This window comes from Impatiens glandulifera, chromosome 1 (assembly GCF_907164915.1).
Source record: "Impatiens glandulifera chromosome 1, dImpGla2.1, whole genome shotgun sequence".
In the NCBI taxonomy this organism is placed as follows: Eukaryota; Viridiplantae; Streptophyta; class Magnoliopsida; order Ericales; family Balsaminaceae; genus Impatiens; species Impatiens glandulifera.
The window spans coordinates 83,406,087-83,426,784 of NC_061862.1; the positions used below are offsets into that span (position 1 = coordinate 83,406,087).

The window sequence follows — 20,698 nt, forward strand, 5'->3', positions numbered from 1 at the left end:
TTTTTTTATTTATTTTTGTTCGTCTTGAACACTTAGTTTTACTTTGATGCCTCCTTTTGTTTTACCATATTGAGAAATTGTAGTGCATAAAGAAACAGGTTTACTAAATGCTGTATTTCTGAAATAGGTGATGACTTTACTTCTTTTTGGTTTTTTGACACAGTAAGAAGGTGCATCACTATATATGGCTTTACCTTATGGCAAGACTTTCCTGTTTAAATTTTGGTGAAAGGATTTTGATGGTTTGAGGAAGTAAGTTTGGGCCTCATTCATGAATATGGACACAAATGCTGCTTGCTGCCTCTATTCTTAAGCATATATGCTCTTGCATTGCCTTATGTTGGGAGCTGTAAATTTGATCATAGTTCTTGCCTGGTGACACTAAAGAACAATGGGCTATTACCTAATGATTTTCACTATTTGTTTGGCACCTTTAAGTAGGCGCAAATGCAGTGATAATTAGATGAGATTTGGGTTGGAATTTGGAGTGGCCGAAAGGACTTAAATTACAGAAAATGGGAATCCAATGTGAGTCACAAGATATGGCTGGCTTATATTCTGTTATTCCTTTTCCATACTTAATGATCAATCAATTTTGTATATAAAGGAATGTCTTTCTTGAGTCAAAGGATACATAAGTAAGGTTGCTTTTAACATCCCCTAAGCTAAAAAGAAAATAGATACTAGTCACCTTTTTCTTTTTATATTTCTGTGTAAAAAAGCCTCCCATTAAGCACTCCTAAGTTTGAATAATAAACTATATTAATTTAGAAAAAAAATAAACATTATAAGTTAGTTTAGAAATTAAACTCCAACCAAGGTTAATTTAAAAAATCACAAAAGGTGAACATATGACTTATGCTAAGATGTGCATTGAGATACACCCGAGATCAAATCTTCATCACCAGATGACGGTAACGGACAGAAAAGGTGAACCCACAATTATGAGAATCTCATATGAGTGGAGGCCGAATAGATGCTTTAACTATAATACATTCGAACATGTCTGTTACAAGTGCCCAAAAATAATTGAAAAATAAAGGAAGAAGAAGATCGAGAAAGAGACAAAGACAAAGATAGAAAAGAAACAGAAAGAAAAACAAGAAAGATTGGAAAAGGAAAATGTTGAGAATGAAAGACAAAAAAAGGTTACTAAAGAATCAGTATTGAGTAAGCAGAAGGATCAAGATAAGGAAGAAAATTCATAGCATGGTTTTGAAGAATATGGGAAGGAAGATAGAGTGGTAAGAGATTCAGAATCAAATGCTGAGAATGAAGAAGTAACAAAGAAACTTGAACTAGAAACAAGAATCAATACCGAAGAAGTTATGGAAAGGGAAAACGTGGGAGAAAGCAAGAAAGGGGAAGTGAGTGAAATAAATGGGAAAGATAAAGAAGAGGCAGTTGAATCGGTTGAAACTGTACAATCTCCAATTCAAAAGAAAGTTGACCATAGAAACACAAAAATCCCAAAACAGCAAGGTAAACAAATTAAGGAAAATACAATTCCTTATAGCCCTGCTATATGGGAAAAACAGAAAGGAAGAAAAAGTAAAGGAAGAGAAAGTAAAACTAGAACATCTTCTTTTCATTAATAAACTTAATCACATGGAATATTAGAGGGTTAAATGACCCTATAAAAAGAAGAGAGGTTAGAAGAATAACAGAAAGGAATGAAATCACAGTATTTGAAATTATTGAAACAAAAGTCAGACAAAGTCAAATAGAGAATGTTGCTCAGGGTTGCTTCAAAGAAGAATGGGAATTTATTCATAACTCTGATGGGGTTAAAAGTAGAATCTGGGTAGGATGGGATAAAAGAAGGGTTGAAATCAAGAAATATTTTGAAAGCAAGCAAGTTATTTTGACAGAGGTTATCAATGTGGTGACAAGGGTAAACATATTTTTTACGGTAGTCTATGCAAGCAACTCTGGGACAGAGAGGAAGACACTTTGGAATGATTTGAAAAGAAGCATTACGGACGACGAACTGTGAGTTATTATGGGAGATTTTAACGTTACAAGATTCAGAAATGAAAGAGAGCCTGAGACAGACATAACACAAGACATGCAGAATTTCAATGAATGCATTCGAGACATAAGTCGCATTGAACCGTCTTCCTCAGGTAATCTATTTTCATGGTCAACTACAAGAGGGGCGGACAACATGAGAAATAGCAGAATTGATAGAGGCCTAGTGAATGAAAAATTGATGGAGTTTTACCCAAGAAGCCAAATCCAGGTTTTACAACTAGATATCTCTGTGTTTTGAAATTCTTTTGGGAGAAGAAGAAAAAACAGAAAAGACCCTTTAAGTTCTTCAACTTCTAGATGAAATATGAAGAATTTAATGAAAATCTTAATGAAACTTTGAACATCAGAATTAATGGAACAAAAATGTTCAGAGTTTGTGAGAAACTAAGATTACTAAAAGGGAAGTTGGATAAGCTAGACCGGAAAAAATATAGTGGGATTTCTAAAAGAATAGAGGAAGCTAGAACGAAACTGGAGGAAATACAAAGCAAGGCACTAAGATCCCCAAATCTACCTTATAACAGAGAAGAGGAAAAAGAGGCTCTTACGCGGTTCAGAGACCTCTGTTCTAAAGAGGAAAGTTTTGCTAAGCAAAAATCTAGAGAAAATTGGTTTTCATTAGGACAAGAATACTTCTTTCTTCTATAAAAAATGTTCATCAAGAAATTTCAGAAATCAGGTCCTAAGGCTCACAAACTCAAATGGAGATGTTTTACAGGGACAAAAGGCAGTTCATGAGGAAACAATAAGTTTCTACAAAGAGCTGATTGTAACAGAAACAAGCACAATAATAGAGGACAGCCGAAGATTGCTTTAATAGATTGTGCAAAGGAAAATCAGCGAAGAAAGTGGTAACCAATTGATTACAAGAGTTAGTATGGAAGAAGTCAGAAAAGTTATGTTTTCGATGAAAGGGGATAAAAACCCAGGGCCAGATGGTTTCAACGCGAACTTTTTCAAAGAAAACTGGAAAATAGTGGGTAAAGATGTAAGCGAAGGGGTTTTGGAATTCTTCCAAAACAGGAAAATGTTGAAGCAATGGAACGTCACATCGTTGAATTTGATTCCTAAGAATTCAATTCCAGAAAAAATTCAAGACTTTCGTCCCCATTTCATGCTGTAATGTTATTTACAAAATTATTTCGCAACGTTTGAAAACAGTTATTGATAAACTTGTAGGATTAGGGCAATCAGCATTTATTCCTAAACGCTCTATTTTTTCATAACATCCTACTCATGTAGATCTTATTGAATGGATATAGCAAGAAAAACATATCGCCACATGTGGCTTTCAAAATTGACATTAAAAAGCTTTTGACTCGATCAGATGGGGATCAATCCACGAATTCCTCCTTGTTGTAGGTTTTCCAATTATTTTCATTGATTGGATTATGTAATGTGTTTCCACTCCTCACTTTGTTGTGAGCGCGAATGGTATTCATGGAGGCTTTTTCAAGGGTGAAAGGGGAGTAAGGCAAGGATACCCTATATCTCCTTACATATTTGTCTTAATAATGGAAATTTTTGACTGCATTTTAAAAATGCTTCTGAGAAGTCATCATTTCAAATTTCACCCGTACTGCAAAGAAGAAGTAATAACCCATATATGTTTTGCATATGATCTATTTTTTATGGCTTATGCAGATGTTGAATCTGTTAGTATAATTAAAGAAGCTCTAACCATCTTTTCGAGTATTACAGGTCTATACATCAATGAGGACAAAAGTCAGGCTTTTTATGGAGGAGTTAATGAAGAAAAGAAAGAAAACATATTCAATATTATGAGAATCAAGGAATGTGAACTACTAGTGAAATACCTTGGAGTACCCCTGTCATCAAAACAACTCTGATACAATCACTTCAAACAACTGGTAGAAAATGTTAGAAATTTTGTCTTGGGTTGGGCTACGAAAAAACTGTCTTATGTAGGTAAAATCGAGCTCGTTAAAAGAGTCATCTTTGAAATTATTGGCTACTGGGCACAACAAATAGTCATCCCAAAAAAAGTAATGACTGAACTCAATAGAGTCATGAGAGACTACATCTAGGGAACACAATGCAGAGGAGGAAAAAAAGTCAAATGGGAGGATGTTTGCACTCTCATAGAAGAAAGCGTAATAAGAATAAAAAGTTGTGTTGAATGGAACAAAGTTCTCACTATCAAGAGCTTATGGGAGTTGGAGAAAAAAGAGGACTCCCTATGGATCAAATTGGTGCATACAAGATTTATGAAAGAAGAGTAAAGTATCTAGACACGAAGTATCAATGAAAGAATGTCATGGTCATTGAATAAAATCCTAAAACCAAGAAAAGATGACTTTCAAATGGTGAAAACCAAAATTGGAAATGGAAGAGGGGTACTATTCTGGCATGATCTTTGGCTGGATAATATTCTCATTATATTCAAAGAAGAAATGCAAGGAAAAAGAGTTAGAATAGAATACATCAAGTACTCATTTAGAGACGTCTATGAAGGTAAATGTGATTCACTTTTGAGGCGTATTCCAGAAGGTGATAGAATCTTAAACCTAATGAGACAGAAGCAACTCAATGAAAGTAATGATGAAATATGCTAGAAAACCGAAAGAAATGAGAAGTTTATTACAAGAAAGGCATGGGAAATGGTTAGAACAAGAGGACATGAAGTAGATTGACATAATGTGGTATGGTCTCCAAAGATTATTCCTCGTCACCAATTTATTCTCTGGCTGGTATACAGGTAAAGGTTGACAACAAAAGACAAAATTCGAAAATACATAAACATTCCTAATATCAACTATGTCCTATGTTTGGGAGTTGAGGAAAGCATAAACCATTTATTTGTGAAATGCTCTTTTGTAATACAAATCTGGAGCATGTATGTTGCAAACATGAACATTATCAACTTTCCAGGAATATGGGAAGAAGTCCAAGAGTGGATGAAAAATAAAGCAAAAGGAAGATCCTTCTATGTAAGTATGTTGAAATGCTACTTTGGAGCAGTAATCTATAATATCTGAAAAGAAAGAAATTCAAGAACTCACAGTGGAAGAAATAGAACCGCTGAAGATATTTGGAGAGATAACTTCAGATGGAAATGCACTCATTCAATTCTGAAGAGGAATCGAAATGAATGAAGAAAATAGAAAGCTCTGCCAGATATGGGATATTTCGTTTGAGAATATCACAAATAGAATAAAAGTAAAAACGTTGTAGGCGCTAATTGATTATTGTTATTGTCTGTAATTCAATTATTGTTTCATTGTCAATTCTAGAAATTGTCTAGATCTGATCTTAAACTTTTGTATTTTTTTTTCTCATTCTTTTGGATTTTTTTAATGAAATGACACTAAGCTGTTTCCCCCCTCCAAAAAATAAAATAAAATAAAATAAAATCACTTAGCGAATTGAGAAGGTTTATCAAAATAATATTGTTTCAAGTTCAATTTAACTTGTTTTCTTTCTCAAACTAACATTCTGACACGACAAGAAAACACGACCTAAACACGAAAAAATTAGGTGTAGGTAATTTATTTCTAAGTTCAGATAAAAAATCGGGTCAACATGAAATGAAATGACCTAAAGTAGACCCAACTGTTTACAATTTATTTATATTTAGAATTTTGACAAATTAATTGTCTTCTCTATGTTTCAACTTACTCTGCCTTCTTTCTGTTCAATTTTTCAGTCGGCCATCCCAAAAAATCAAAGTTTTCCCTTCCCTTTCAACCTATCCTTAATAATTAGAGTCGCTTCTTTGTCATTCTAGTCGTTAACGTCACTTTTACATAGTAACATTTCTTTTACTAAATTTGTAAGATTCATAATTTAGCTTCATTATTCTTGATGTCATTTTAATTAATTACATTTAGTTAATTTTAATTAATTACATTTAGTTAAATTAAATTATTTTCAAAAGTTGAATTAGGTTAATCGATCAAATTTGAATTAATTACGAATAAAAGTCCAGATTATAGATTTTGACACAAATAGATCAGGTTGATTTCAGTTTTAACCCACAAATCTTAATTAAAACTTAATTATCCTACTTTTATTATTAATTTTTATTTTATATTTTATCATTTTTATTAATATTATAACTTATTATTAAATATATTTTAAATTTAATTATTTATACTTTTATATATTTAGATTTAAATTATTATTTTTATAATATAATAAATATTATCATCACTTAATATTTTATAAATATTTACTCAATATAACATTTTAAATATCGTAATAATTACACTACAATAACTTAATAATTAATAAAAAAAATTATTACAATCATTTTATTTTAAAATTATTGGATATCATTAAATTGTTTTAGCTACATCTCTTATAAATTAAGTTATTTTTTTTTTAAAACAACTTTCATATAAAAATGAGAAAGACAAAACTAGGGGTGGAAGAATGAAATAAAAAAAAAAAAGAAATTAAGCAAAAGACAAAACTAGGAGCTAATGTAGATCAAAAAATTCTCATAATGTACAAAAACCCTCTTTCAAATAAAGACAGAAGCGTATGGAGCATAAACTATTTAATTATTTCGGTACCAAAACTCCTCTCTTTGAAAGTTCTTTTCTTTTCAAATCGTCCACTACCAGATGAGGGATACTTCCAGTCGTCCACAATATTATTGTTCTTACCCTAGTTGATTCATTTCTTTCAAAAGTCGAAAACTTTGGGAGGCACATCCCATTGAATGTTGAGCAAGTTATGTAAGATGGCCCGCATTTCTTTTGCAAGAACGTAGTGGAAAAGTATGTGATTAATTGTTTCTTCATCCCACTCACAAATACAACGAAACATCCCTCTTTTCCCTCTCGCAAATGCAAAGTTACATCATTTTCTTTTGAAGCTTAACATTAGGGAGGACCCATGTGAATGGCTTCCCAAACAAAATAATGAAATATTTGAGTTTTAGTTTTTCACACATCTTTTCAAGAAAAGATGTGGAGACATGGAATTAGGACATAAAAGATTATGCCAGCTTTGCAATTATGAGATCCATTTTGAATAAACTTGTAATAGTCTCTAAATGGATACAAATATAGTCAATAAGTCTAGATAATCTTCTTCAAATAACATTATCCATCTAGATAATCTTCTTCAAATAACATTATCCATCTTAATTTGAATATGCTAGTTTACCATGTTTAACTTTTTAGATCTAATTTTTTTTAGATGCTATTATTTATTAAGAGTAAAATTTGACAATGTAGAAAAAGTTATTAATGTTATAATATTAATAATTTAATATAACATTTAAAATTATATATTTAAAATTTCATAAAAATTAAAAAGTTAAAAAATAAAAGTTAAGAAATTAAATACAATTAAAATTATGATAATAATTATATTATATACTATATCATATTATATAAAAATAATAATTTAATTATGTAAAAAAATTAAATTTATATTTAATAATAAATTATAATATTAATAAAAATATTAAAATATATATAAAAATAATAAGATAACTGAGTTTTTAAATAACAAACTATGATAGTTGAGAAAAAAAATGAACAATTATTTTGAAAAGTTCTTAAACAATATTATTTAAAAAAAACTTCCAATAATTGCTTTAAAAAATTATACAAAAATAAATAATTAATTGGGATGAAAGAGATTATTTAACTCAATCAAATCCAATATTATTTCTCATTTAGAAATATATTTGATTCATTAATTAAAATATAAAATACCTTTTAAGTGTGGTTAGAGATATAATTTTATTTTTAATACTGGAATTTAATATGATTTTACACATAATGTTATCTTTCCTTTAAATAATTTAAAGTGTTCTAAATAAAAATCGAAAAAATATAATTTTTTTTTGTTTTTTTTCTCATTTCATTGTTTTTGTTAGTCTTTTTTGTTTAGCTAAGCTGGATATAATGAAAATTGCACATTCAAATTCCTACTGTGGATGTCTTTTTTAAATGCATATAGATTTGAATATGGAACTAACTAAGTTTTTCAAATATATCTCATAAGAATTACTACACAAGATGACCAATATATCAAATGAAGTAATTATGCACTTAACAATCAAAACTAATTCCCCAGACTTATCATCATCCCATTTCATAATTTGTTTTTCATGGAATAGACTCCAAGAGTTTTATTATTTGAGGTGGTAATGAATTGTTACCACTATCTATGACATCTATGCACGTCATAGAAATGAGAACACACTCTTAAATCCGCTAAATATATGAGTTTTCTTCTTAATCTCTCCAACAGAATTATAGCACTCACCTATTGACACTTCAATTGGCTGACTTTCCTCCTTTCTACATTCTTTTATCTTGTTTTCAGCTGTTAATGATGATGCAGAAGTACACCATTCTATATTTTTCTTTTTAAGAAGATTATGAGAAGGTGCAGAAGGAGACCTGATTATCGGTGGAGATAGCAGATTGGGTTTCCATGTTGAACCATCCTCCTTCTCCTCCATGTCAAACCAGGCTTTCTTTCTATTATAGTCTTTTCTGTCTAATAATACTTCATCTGCCGCCAGTTGGTTATTGACTTCTGGAAAGTCTTTAGATTTCCTCCTAATGAGTTTAAACACTTCTTCTTCATTTGTTGTTGGTGGTGATGGTGGGCCTTTGCATTTATTATTAGTCTCTTCAACTCCTCCTCCTCCTCCTTCTGCAGAAAAAAGATCTCAAAAATGTTCAGAAAGTTAAGAAAGAAACCGGAAAAATGAAAATGAGATCCATATGTGGAAGTGAGAATACTTTTGGCGCCACTAATCTTTCTTCCATGTTCATTTGAGAATGGAGTACTACTGATCAGCACAGATAGGCATGGAGCTTTGCTCCTCCTCCTCTCAGAGTTATTAGTTGTTACTCGAGAACGCTTTCCAAGCAAGATTAAGGCTTCTGAGATAGGCACAATTGCTTGATCAGTGTTCGAATTAGGCACCACAGGAAATTTCTTTGCTTTTTCACGAATGTGGTCAAAGATTTCTCTTTCTGTTATGATTTTGCAATCGTCATCTTCACTTTCATTTGCTGCCCCACCACCTTTAACAACTAAACAAACAAACAGTCAGGAGACAAGATACAAAAAAAAAATAGAAAGAAAATAATACCTTCTTCCATTCCCTCCACCTCGTCATCAATGAGTTCAAAATTGGGCCTGGATTCAGAGAATAGTAATAATAGTCATATGTGAGGGAGTCGGTTATATATATAAGCACAAAGCAATTTTTAGAAATATGGATGACGGACATGCAACTGATATCCTCTTTAGACTTGTTGCGTCGTCCAGATTCTTTGATGCGAGGACGGGAATTGTTCTTGTTATTGACTTCAATAGCATATACATGGTTGTTGGAATGCGGAAGAGAGGATTGCTTAATTCCATGTTTTTGGATGTTGTTTTCCTTTTTAAAAACACATTCTTTATGCAGATCTATCCCAACTGCATGCACATGCAGAAGCAGATAATGAATGTAAGAATCACAGTATTAACTTTATATATTTTCTAGTCAAAGAATAAACCTTACTTACTGAATTCCTCAAAAATAAGATCTGCTTTAACTGTGGCCTTGGCTTGTTTGGGATTTGAAACCAGAATGGTAGCACTATAAGGGCTGTACTAACAACAAAAATCTATGCCTAAAAAAGACTACCTTGAAAGAGTTTGACAATATGTGTAAGGTATATGTACTAGTGTTGTCTCATCATACCTGGAAAATTCGTCGACACTGCGGCAACCAACACAAAAATTGACATCATAATCAATATTTAGCAATTCAAAAGATTGACAAAAATATACAACTAGTCAGCTACCACTTTAATCAAGAATTGAAAAATTAAAATATAAAAAGGTAACTGATATGTCAATCTCAACTCACCCTGAAAATTAATTTATTACCATTAGTACTCATAAAGAGGAAACCACATATTGTTGATACTATCATGATATCTACTAAGTAATTGTCAAGAGCTAAATACTCTAGGCATGTGTGTAGGGGATTAATTCTCTTGTAAGACGTAAAAACCTCAGGGCCGAGTTGGCCTATTTCTTGTTAGCTGACCTGGCATAGGTTGTTATGACAAGGACTATTTAGGAGGTGCAGCCCACAACTCATTCTATACTAAATGATAAGTGTGGTTTCTGTATTCTCCTATATATCGATCTACATGGTCATACCTCATTGCAAGAGAATTAATCCCCTACACACATGCCTAGAGTAATTCTAAGTGTTTCTGAATTCACTCATGACAGTAACATTCATGTAATTTTCCATTCCTATATTTGACCAAGTAAGCATCACCTTATTTTCTCATGAAAGAGGATAATATTTTCTTCTTCCAAAGCAACAACCTGTTGAAGAAATTCAATTTATCTTCATTAACTCAAATATTATGAAGAAGATATATATGTTCATACAAATATCATACCATATCAGCATAATGTCGCTTTGTTGTCGAGCGAGGTGATTCAGACATCCTAGTAAGGGTAACAACAACTTTGGGTTTGCCTTGTCTTTGGCATTCAATTTCTTCAATCTTCATGTCAACCTTAAGCGGAAGAGATGAGAGCGCCTCCTTTATATGATTACCAAAAGGATACTTCCGGCCAGTGACAATCTCTATCTTCCTTGGGTCAGCTTCAGTAAGTGTTTTAAATGAATTTACTCCCATTGAAATTAGTGCCTGAAACATATCTCCGACGAACAAATCAAGATTTTATTTTGTAAAGTGAATGATTCTCATTAGGCGGTGTTTGATGACACAACTTATCACTTAATCTAAATGATCAAGTGCTTATTTGAATTAAGTTCATTTGTAACGGTTATTTAATAGGATAATCTATTAAGAGAGTTCAAAAGACAACTTGAACCCGAACCCAGCAAATTAACCAAATTACTCATATAAGGGCAAAATAGTCTTATAAATTTTCCCTGCATTAATTAGTTCTATAATTTATCAAATCAACTTATATACCAAGTACTTATAATTTATAATTTAGATGTTTTCATTTGGTTTATTCAACATTTATTTTCAAAAACATAACTCATCTTAAAATTTAGATATTTTTTATTTAGTGTATCACTAGAGACCGTACCTTTGCAGTTACCATTCCAATTCCAGGTAATTGTTTCAGCAAAAAGGGACATCCATCCCATAGTTTCTGATGCAAGGATTTGGCTAGGAGACTTGTATTTAGAAACCCACTGTAATATTTTTTATGGATGAAATACTCCTTCATGCACTTGGCAATTCTACATCCGTTCGAGCATATAGAATTCATATCCTGCACAAATAGATAACCATCTTAGCATGTCGGACATGAGAACTTGAAACATATGTATGCATATTACTTTATTAGAATAACTTGATTGGAAAACCTGGGTCATAGATAAATCACGTAGGGAAGGATCTCCTGTCAAACAGTCATTTATCAAAACAAAGATCTTCTCCTGTCTGGTCTGAATGCGTCTCTTCTTTTTTCCTTTATCTCCAAGGACATGAAAGCGAAGGCGGTCTTCTTTATCCCAGTTTATGTCATTTAGAACCTTCTTTTCATTGCGCCTGAGCTGTATCCCTTTATTCCCAATTAATAACATCACTTTTCCATTTCTTTTAATGGTATATGAATATGTACAATACATACAGGATATTTCTTCAGCTTGACAAATGATGTGAAGAACATCCTCCAAACTGCAAACAGCCGATGCCTGCATGACATGCTTCATGGTGTTGAACCTCAAATAATACTTTGTCATCAGTCTTCCAGGTTCTGGATATTACAAGCAATGAAGAAGTTTCCCGTGACAACTATCAACTGTGAAATAATGTAAAATGTACTACTCTATATGGTATTTTTACCAAGTGGTTTCAAGAGGAAGCCATCTTCGTCAGTCCAAATCATTTGATTCTGTGATAGCTCATTAACCTTCTGGACACAAATCTCTGGTAGTATAAAAGAAAAAAGAATCAAGAGAAAGCAATGAAAGAACCCACCGACCTCTTCTGATATATTTGTACCTTGAATATGGTTCTCCAAACGGTCACCTTGAATCTCTTTCTTCAAGCCATAGATCTCAGGGTTCTATTTCATGGAAAGATATCTGTTACATAACTAATCAGCAAGAAACAAAGAGTTATTTTGGTGTGTAGCTACAAAATACCTTTTTCATCCTGATATACAAGTATGAACATTTCATCCATTCAATTGCCATTGTGATATCAGTGATTGTAAGTTGGACAATCTCTGCTGTTAGATGCTCAGTAACACATTGAAGGAGTCTGACAGAAAAGGGAGACATCTAGTTGTCTAGATTATGACTAACTAATAATACTTCCATCTCTATAAAAGCAAGCAACTTGACCAAAAACTGTAAGGATTTCAATCGAACCACTTGTTTTGGAATATATGAAGTAATATAATAGCACAAGATATTAAGACTTGAAAGGTGTAGACGACATACTGTGACTCAACTAATTCACATCCACCCAACAGATTCTCATAGAGATGGACCTGATATCATGTAGAAGGAATTTGTTAAATCAACAAATAAATGAAAGCATTTTAATGCAATTGAATATTCAAATTTAAGAATATTTGGAAATAGATCAGCTGGGAAAAAAAATACTGTTTCTCTTCTTGTCATGATTACAACCATTCCCGTGTCATCGAATGGGGGTCGACCCGCCCTACCACACATCTGAACAAATGAAGATAGTATACACAAATCTTATCAGCAGTAAAATTGTTGATGACTGAAGAGATGTCAGATTATAAAAGCTAATCCAAATACCCAAAAATAAGGGTCAAATACCTGGAGTACCATTGATCTATCATATTCCATGTAGAGGCCCTTTTCCTTGTTGCTGTGGAAAAGGAAAATTAAACTTTTAGGTGTTTATGACTTAGCCAGAAACCATACAATGGATATTTGTGACCATAGAAACACATACAAGTGCTGCGTTGACTTGATTACTACTGTATGTGCTGGAAGGTTGATTCCATGGGCAAGAGTGTTTGTAGTGCAAAGAATTTGAAGATCACCATTTAGGAAAAGACCTTCTACAAGGTTGCGGTCCTTTGAGCAAAGCCCCCCATTGTGAAATCCCACTGGAGATGAATATACATATTACAGAATACCATTATTACACCATTAGCCCATATAAGTGCTTTACCATATGTAAAGATGCATACAATCTAAAGATTAGACAAAGGAAACTTGCCACCATAGAGAATGTAGGACTGCATTTGCTTATCACTGCAAGATATTGAGGCTTCCTGCAGCCTTTCCAATTGTTCTTTGGTCTTAATGAAGGGATTTGAGTGGCCAAAAGTCATTGCTATTTGAGAGAGTCGTTGTGCCGCTTCTTGAGCCCCTTTACGAGTTGAGCAGAAAACAAGAGCAGACTTTCCTCTGGAATATTGCATAAGAATATCTGGAGAAGTCCATTCTTATAAATTTGAGATTTTGGAGAGTTGTTAATCGAATGAACTGTTCTTGGTGTAAACAGACCAAAGGAATTTTTTTTTTTGAATATTACTCATGTGCACTCCTACATACCGAAAATGTAGTTCTGCAAGCGCTGGACAATGGAATGAGGAGAACATCAGGAGATAGAATTGCATTTATAAAACATGCACAAGCAAGAGAATGGAACTTTTGGAACAAGTCAAAAGTGCAAGAATGAAGGTACTTACTTTTTCAAACAGAAAGTCATTCTTTGCCGGAGCATAACCTGCAATTGATATTTACATTATAAATGAATTTACATGAGATAATTCCTCAGTCTACATAAGGTGCCATAATAATAATTATTTTTTTTTAAATGAGACATTTTCATTGCCAGGGACACCTAGGGAAGAAACTGAAAGCACAAGTCATGACAGTTGTTATCATAAGTTACAATCCGGGATTCAGTGCCGACCTAAGGCTTGGGTTGTCCTTAAATTCTCTTTTTGGAAAAAAGTCATACAATAAAGACATCTTAATTGCCACTGGGTCGAAGCTACCGATAGCCAAAGCTACCTTCGGAGTTCCCCCATCTCCCGAACGGAGACGAAGCGAAGCCTCCCCAACAGCCGCTGGCAAAGTTTCGAGAGCCACACCAACCGAACTCCCTCCCAAAGATTCAGATGATGGCCTCCTCCTTTTCCCATGACTTAACGATGCTGGGGGTGTGGGGGAGACGGTGGAGCTTAAAGAGGAGAAACCTTATTTTTGAAACTCCATACCTACTGCACACTTTTCAAGTCAAAGCACCAATTTTTACTTTCTCTCTGATCTCACCATAGAGAAAGGACATTAAGGTGTCATAATTATATATATGATGTTTCATCTCTAAGTAGGAAAATATGTAGTTGGTTAATATGGAGAGTTCAAGAAGGAAGCACAGGGATGCAGGATGCTGATAAGAGCAATGCTATATATATACCTATAACTTTGGTGGTCAACTTCACAGGTCTCATTTCTTCTCCAAATCTGCAGAATAAATAGAGGAAAAACAATGGCATGTCATTATGCATAGAAAAAGAAACAGAAAATCAGAAACCATGAATAAAGATTTAAAAATCATCCCAAACCCCCCTTTTTCTTTTCTATCGCAATCTCTGGATTATTATATGATGATTTTTGAACTTTCCATATAAAGAGATAGACTCGAAACGACATTAGCATCATCCATAATAATGGAATTGGGATATGGATGGAATATAATGAAATAGAGCCACTTTGAGGTTCCCTATGAAATGAGGCATGGAAGGGAGACACTACGAGGAAGTTCCGGGAGTTACGAAGGGATATTGAATTATTGATGTACCTTTTAATTCCTTGGGAGGGAACATCAAGCCACCCCGCTGCATTAGCATCATCCATAATAATCTTGAGCAATAAGGTCGAGAATATATTTAAAAAATGCAGTCCTTTTTTAGCTTGACAAATCCTTATCAGACCTTACCTAGGTCACCAATATTTGGAACTGTGGCAGAAACAGCAAGGAAACGGACATTAGCCAAATTACTTGTTTTCATTTCTGGTTTTCGAGCAAGCATTTTTATTCTACTAACTATTGCCTCCAATGCTGCCCCACGTGGATCGTTCAGCAAATGAACTTCATCTATAAGAACAAGTGCTATATCACTAAAAAAGCTCAAGCCACCACTGTTTTTGCGATAGCTAGTCACCACATCAAATTTCTGCAGAAAGTATAGACAGCATGTTGTGATTCTTGGTACTGATAAACCTCAACTTGCATTGAACAAAATGCTGGAAACATTTTGAGTTAAATTATAATGTTTGTCCCTACTCCCTACACTGACCTCAGGAGTGGTTAAGATGATGTCCGATTCTTGAATATTTTTTATGTTGTACGATTCATTATCTCCTGTTAGTTCCAGGCAGTTTATATTCCATGGACCAAGCTTTTGATTCCAACTTCTGAGCTTTTCTTGTACAAGAGCCTTTGATGGGGCTATGTAGATCTTGCACAACAAAAAAGGATAGGACATAAGAAGATATAACAAGAAGCACAAAATGAGATGTCCATGAGAGTTTAGGAATCCATTCAATAGAACAATATATAATGAGAATTGGTGTTGTCAGATGATAAATTAGTGAGTGTATACTACTACTTCAAATGAAGGACAAACAGATTACATTCCTCATTAGTAGGCAATGAAAGTAAAAACTACTTCTCCTTGAACCATAAGTAAGTGAGAGATGCAAGAAACAGAAAAGACAGAATAAATAAACATAAGTAAGACCCATAAGGTAGTATTTTAACATCGTGTTCTAAGAGCCCTAATGTATATCATAATGAGATCTAGAGGCGTTCACAAGATACGGAGTAAAAGGATAATACTGTTTTGAGGGTTCCCAACACATGTAGAGATCTTCCATCTCCAGAGATAAACCTTGACAGGAGCCTCAAAATGCAAAGTTCAAAAAGTACTGTCTTTCCACTTCCAGTTGGCGCAGAAATAACCATGTTTATATCAGAGAGAAAACAAGAAGAAAAGCATTCACTCTGTAGTGAATTGAAATATCTGCATATTCAACATAAGAAATTCAGACAGAAAAATGTGATCAAGATAACATCTATCAAAATGCCAGATACAAAGATGCATGATCAAAAGAGCATCCAGTATCGCAAATAATTAATGAAGGCAAACGATATCAACATATAAGGACCAAAAGAGATGCATGTCCATTTCTTTTCTATACAGTTAACAATACAAAATTTTGTTCAAGGTACAGCAACATTGTGAAGATAAAAGCCATCTCCAACAATAGAAGCTATTTGATTAAAATATGTTTCATTTTCTTAAGTTCTCAAAAGTAATGTTACTCCAGAAGTAATTTAATTAATACTGTGCTCAATAACAAAGAATATTTGCACTGAGAAGTTAAACTAGGAAGGATAGAAATTTATTAATGTTAATAAAATGCTCATAACAATTTAATTATTATTTTTTTGAAAAATGTCAACTTTTATTAAAAAGAACGCAAGATGCGTTCAAACGTTACAAAAGGGAAGTAAAAAATAAAACAATAAATAAGAAAACAACATAAGAGTTTTAAATGCCAATAAGATCAAAAAATTATCATCCTGTATCAACAATTTAATTATGTGTCACCTGAAACTGAAAAATGAATGAAATGTAGCAGGCAAATCAGTCACCGACTTCAATGAGTATGGATCCATAAGAAGTAGTTCCGGCCCACCAATGGAAAAAGGGATACAACCTAATCACATAAAACAACACCATGTTATTTATGTTAATGAATGATATTATTTTGAACATAAACTTTTAGAAACATCAGAAAATCTGCAATGAATTGGCTGCACAAACATTAAAAGAATACAGAGTTTTAGCTTCATAACCTATGTCAAGGTCAAGATATACATGTCCACCAAAACAGAGTTATGCCTATATTCAATTATGAATACATGCTGGTCGAAAGAAATGGTTCCCTAGAGCAAGCATAAACAAAATTATAGTTGCATAGATGGACAACCAAGGGTCGCACCTCCGCAGACACTCCAACGTCACCTATGTGTCAGAAGAGCAAGTTAAGTGGAATAGTGTCTCCTCTCTCACAGACACACACTCCAACAACGCCACTCTGACAACACTCCATCGACAAAACTTTGTCAGAAACGTTGACATAGCTTGAGGGTGAATGTTGGAAATGTCAAGTTGGACTTAATTAGCATATAAATTCTAAAATCTTATCTCTGCCCATTGGAAAGAAAAATATAAAACGAGTTGGAGACAAATCTGCTAGAGACGAGGTGAGCTATTGATAGTGATACCACTGGAAACAAGACAGGTTCGAGACAAAGTTGTTGAAATAGTGCAATAAAGGCATCCATCCACAAAGCCTTAAAGTCCATAAATGAATCCCTAAGAGTGGGAGACGAGCCTAGATAGCTGGAAATGAAGCTCAAAGAGTAGAAAACGAGGCATAATGGCGGGAAACGAAGGTGTTGCTACTGTTAAAGCCTAAAACTATATTGCAAATGCAAATACGTATTATTACTATAGTTAGACTATATCATTTCCTAAACAGTCTTTCCTAAGTCTTCTTGTGTTTTCTTAATTAGTTCTTTTTATGCATATTTAAGGCATAGCTTCATCATGAAATAAACATCCAACAAATCTTCTTCTTCACTAAATTTCTACAAAATATCTGATAAATTCATTGTTTCCATTTTGATTATGTAGCATTCATCCACTTGAGATTTTTCACATCCATAATGGAGGAAACCAACAACATGAAAAAGTAGATATATAAATACAACTCTATCAGGCAATTCCTTTACATTGAAAATGTGTCATGACACAAATACTTAGCTAGACATGGCTATTATGGATTAGCTAGTTGACCAAGTAAAGTGTATTAGTGTTAGTAGTGGAGTTATGGCTTGATACTTGATAGTTAATTGTGTAATTGTGTGTGTTAGTGGATGTAGTAGGTGAGGCATATAAAAGAAACACCTCACAATATTTAGGTTAGGCTATTTGATATTAAAATTCCGTCACTAAAAAGTACCATCACATATTCACATTGCTTCTTATTCTGCCTCTCTATCTCTTTTCTAACTATGTCTTTTCTCATTCTTCTCTGTTATCTAGTCTTTCTCTAATTCTCTCTGTTTCAATCTCTCCATATTTGTTAACGGCAGTATTAATGTCCAGCTCGGTTCTTCATCTAACTCGTAATCCGAGAACAAGTGTTATCAGAGCGATTATGATCCAAGCAATTACCAGGCTATCTATCTATCTATCTATCTATCTATGAGTTTGTATTTTGAAAAACAAGTGTCAGAAAACTTTTTCATCTTCAATAGATATGAAATTCGGATCTCTTTGAGCTTCTGGAAGTGCAAAACAAATGCAAGCGACGAACAACGTCGGAAGTTAATAAAGCTTGATCGCAAGACGCTACCTGAATACGATTACGGCATTCGTCTTCTACTACATTTCATCGTTGTCGGTAGTGATGCAAGTGAAGTCGCCGAAATCATTGATAGCTCGAACAAAATCAGCCGCAAGCACAGGAGTTCCGCCACAGCTGGAATCGCCGGACGACGCCTCTTCTCTCACGCTGCTTTTGGATCAATGCAGGGATTACAGTTTTCCCTCTTTTCTGTTCTCAAATCGCGGGAGCTTCGAATTTGGGCGGTTATTTTGTTTTTATTTTGTTTATTTAATTTTCTATTTTATTTATAATTAAAAAGTGAAAAAAAAATAAAAGACGTTTTAAACCAATTTAAATTTAAATTACATTTGATATTCTTCGTTCGAGCGTCTTGAAGAACTGAACCTTTTATAGTCGAGCTTCCTCTCCCTGTGGTCGAGCGTCTTGGAGATGCTGTCAAACGCATTCTTCGGTATCTCAAAGGTACCATTGGGTTCGGTCTCACTTTTGCTGCTCGGTCTTCGACTCATCTAACTGCATTTTCAGATGCCGACTGGGCTGGTAACCCTGAATACCTGTCCGATTTTGCCTTTTATTCTCCGATCGGTGGGGGTAGCCTGCCTTTCCTTTCACGCTAGTGCTCCTTCATTGACTGTGTAGGCTTAAGCTTTAACTTTTACTGCTTTACTGCACCTTAATAGAATGCCTTACCTTAATAGAATGCCTTAAGGCAGCTCGTGACCGTAGCATAGTGGCAGTTTTGTAAATATGAACTTGTATAATTGGGCTTTAGGTCCCCAAGGACCAGTATGATTGAGCTCAACTTTTGATCTTTCCTTTTGGGAAGCCCATAAATGCCTTAGCATCTACCTTGAGGGTCTGCAAGAGAAGAGTCATGAAGGCAAGTGTCCAAGCAAAGACTTGCCTCTCCATTCCCTAGATGCTCTTGCTACTAGAGTATTCCAATCTGAGTTAGGCCAGTTTGTTTATGCCTAAAATAGATTGCAACCTAGTCTACACTCTAGAAGAATAAGAGCATTGAAAGAAGAGGTGATCATGTGATTCAAGGGGAAGTCTGCATAGTAAAAAACTCATTGATATTCGAGGTGGGATTTCAATTTTAAAAACAAATACTGAATTAATTCTTTTTATTTTAATTATATATTATATAATTTATTACATATAATTAAATAATATATTATATAATATATTAAAATTTTGAAATCCCAACTTAAATTTGAATTTGGTTTAATTTTATTAAAATTTATTCGAATTTACTAAAAAAAGAAAAAAAACAACCCTATAGCCACAAAAATTAAACTGATAAACACATTTAATCAATAAAAAAAATTATGAACACGTATGATGATTAGAGGGGAAATTGGATGAAATGGCCCTTATAACAGCCTTAAAATCCAAAAAAGCTAATGTTGGTAAAATGGGCATTTTGGCATGCGAAAAGTCTGAAATACCCCTCGGGCATCTGATTTACCGCTCATTTACGAGAAATACCATTCACGCATTTTCATCTAAAACGCGTGAGTTGATTAACGCGTTTTAGATAAAAATGCGTGAATGACATTTCTCGACTTTCAATTTACGGGATATGTCATTCACGCATTTCTTCTAAAACGCGTTATTCAACTCACTCATTTATATGAAATGCGTGAATGGCATTTCTTGTCTTTCATCGTATATATAATTTTTTTGCCCTAATTTAAAACAAAATCCCCCCGATTCACGAATATCCATTTCTCTTCTCTCACTTTCCCCACCCCACCCCGACTCTCAAACCCTACTCCCCTGAAGACTATACTCCCCTGAAGACCATTACCACGAGCAGCAGCTGACGACGACGACCACCACCACGAGACCTCTCCGTTTGAATTCGTGACCCACTACTCTTCCTAACGAGAAATGGGTATGTTTATTTTAAGTTTTTTAGTGATTATGAACACTATGTTGGTTATATTAAAGTATATTGTTTGTTAGGTTGTATTCGATAGAATGAATGTGAATCAATACTATGTTATACAAATGTTACACATATTTTAGTATAGCTCACTCACGCGTATTACACTCACGCATATTACACTCATGCGTATTGTTTTCCCACTCACGCGAAATACTCACTGAGGAGGAGTTTGCTGGTATGTTACATGGAGATACAATGTGCCAAGAATTGTCCAAAAGTTTGCTTCAATGGACCTATTGGATAGGGGGCTCCTATCCCATTAGATTCATTGAAGCAAACTTATGGAAAAT

The 20,698-nt window shown here is 33.7% G+C and overlaps 1 protein-coding gene across 3 annotated transcripts; it reads right to left on the minus strand.

Moving 5' to 3' along the window:
- Window positions 1-8,043: 8,043 nt before the first annotated feature.
- Window positions 8,044-18,598, minus strand: LOC124919129 (DExH-box ATP-dependent RNA helicase DExH17). 3 transcript variants are annotated; one of them, XM_047459291.1, is made up of 28 exons: window positions 18,461-18,598; window positions 16,645-16,753; window positions 15,870-16,053; window positions 15,328-15,489; window positions 14,967-15,204; window positions 14,829-14,865; window positions 14,445-14,491; window positions 13,711-13,748; window positions 13,574-13,595; window positions 13,236-13,448; window positions 12,966-13,122; window positions 12,827-12,878; window positions 12,641-12,712; window positions 12,476-12,525; window positions 12,176-12,293; window positions 12,033-12,096; window positions 11,874-11,957; window positions 11,659-11,784; window positions 11,393-11,589; window positions 11,110-11,298; window positions 10,443-10,697; window positions 10,316-10,365; window positions 9,725-9,742; window positions 9,546-9,628; window positions 9,264-9,456; window positions 9,125-9,171; window positions 8,769-9,065; window positions 8,044-8,673 (listed from the first exon to the last, which is right to left on the minus strand). In XM_047459291.1, exons 2-28 carry the CDS (start codon window positions 16,710-16,712, stop codon window positions 8,201-8,203), a joined length of 3,534 nt encoding a protein of 1,177 aa, XP_047315247.1. In that variant the 5' UTR covers window positions 16,713-16,753; window positions 18,461-18,598; the 3' UTR covers window positions 8,044-8,200. The 3 variants fall into 3 exon arrangements, with proteins under 3 accessions (XP_047315247.1, XP_047315246.1, XP_047315248.1); XM_047459290.1 differs by having other exon boundaries at window positions 8,044-8,679; XM_047459292.1 differs by lacking the exons at window positions 14,445-14,491; window positions 14,829-14,865; window positions 14,967-15,204; ... (2 more) ...; window positions 16,645-16,753; window positions 18,461-18,598 and adding an exon at window positions 13,938-14,377 and having other exon boundaries at window positions 8,044-8,679.
- Between the last annotated feature and the right edge of the window lie 2,100 nt (window positions 18,599-20,698).

Excerpts from the sequence above, each read along its gene's own strand:
- LOC124919129 (XM_047459290.1), bottom strand. The coding sequence starts at position 16,712 with ATGGATCCATACTCATTGAAGTCGGTGACTGATTTGCCTGCTACATTT. Across the intron at positions 14,866-14,966 it reads TCCAAATATTGGTGACCTAG|CGGGGTGGCTTGATGTTCCC; the intron begins GTAAGGTCTGAT and ends ATGCTAATGCAG. Across the intron at positions 14,492-14,828 it reads CCCTCCCAAGGAATTAAAAG|ATTTGGAGAAGAAATGAGAC; the intron begins GTACATCAATAA and ends TTTATTCTGCAG.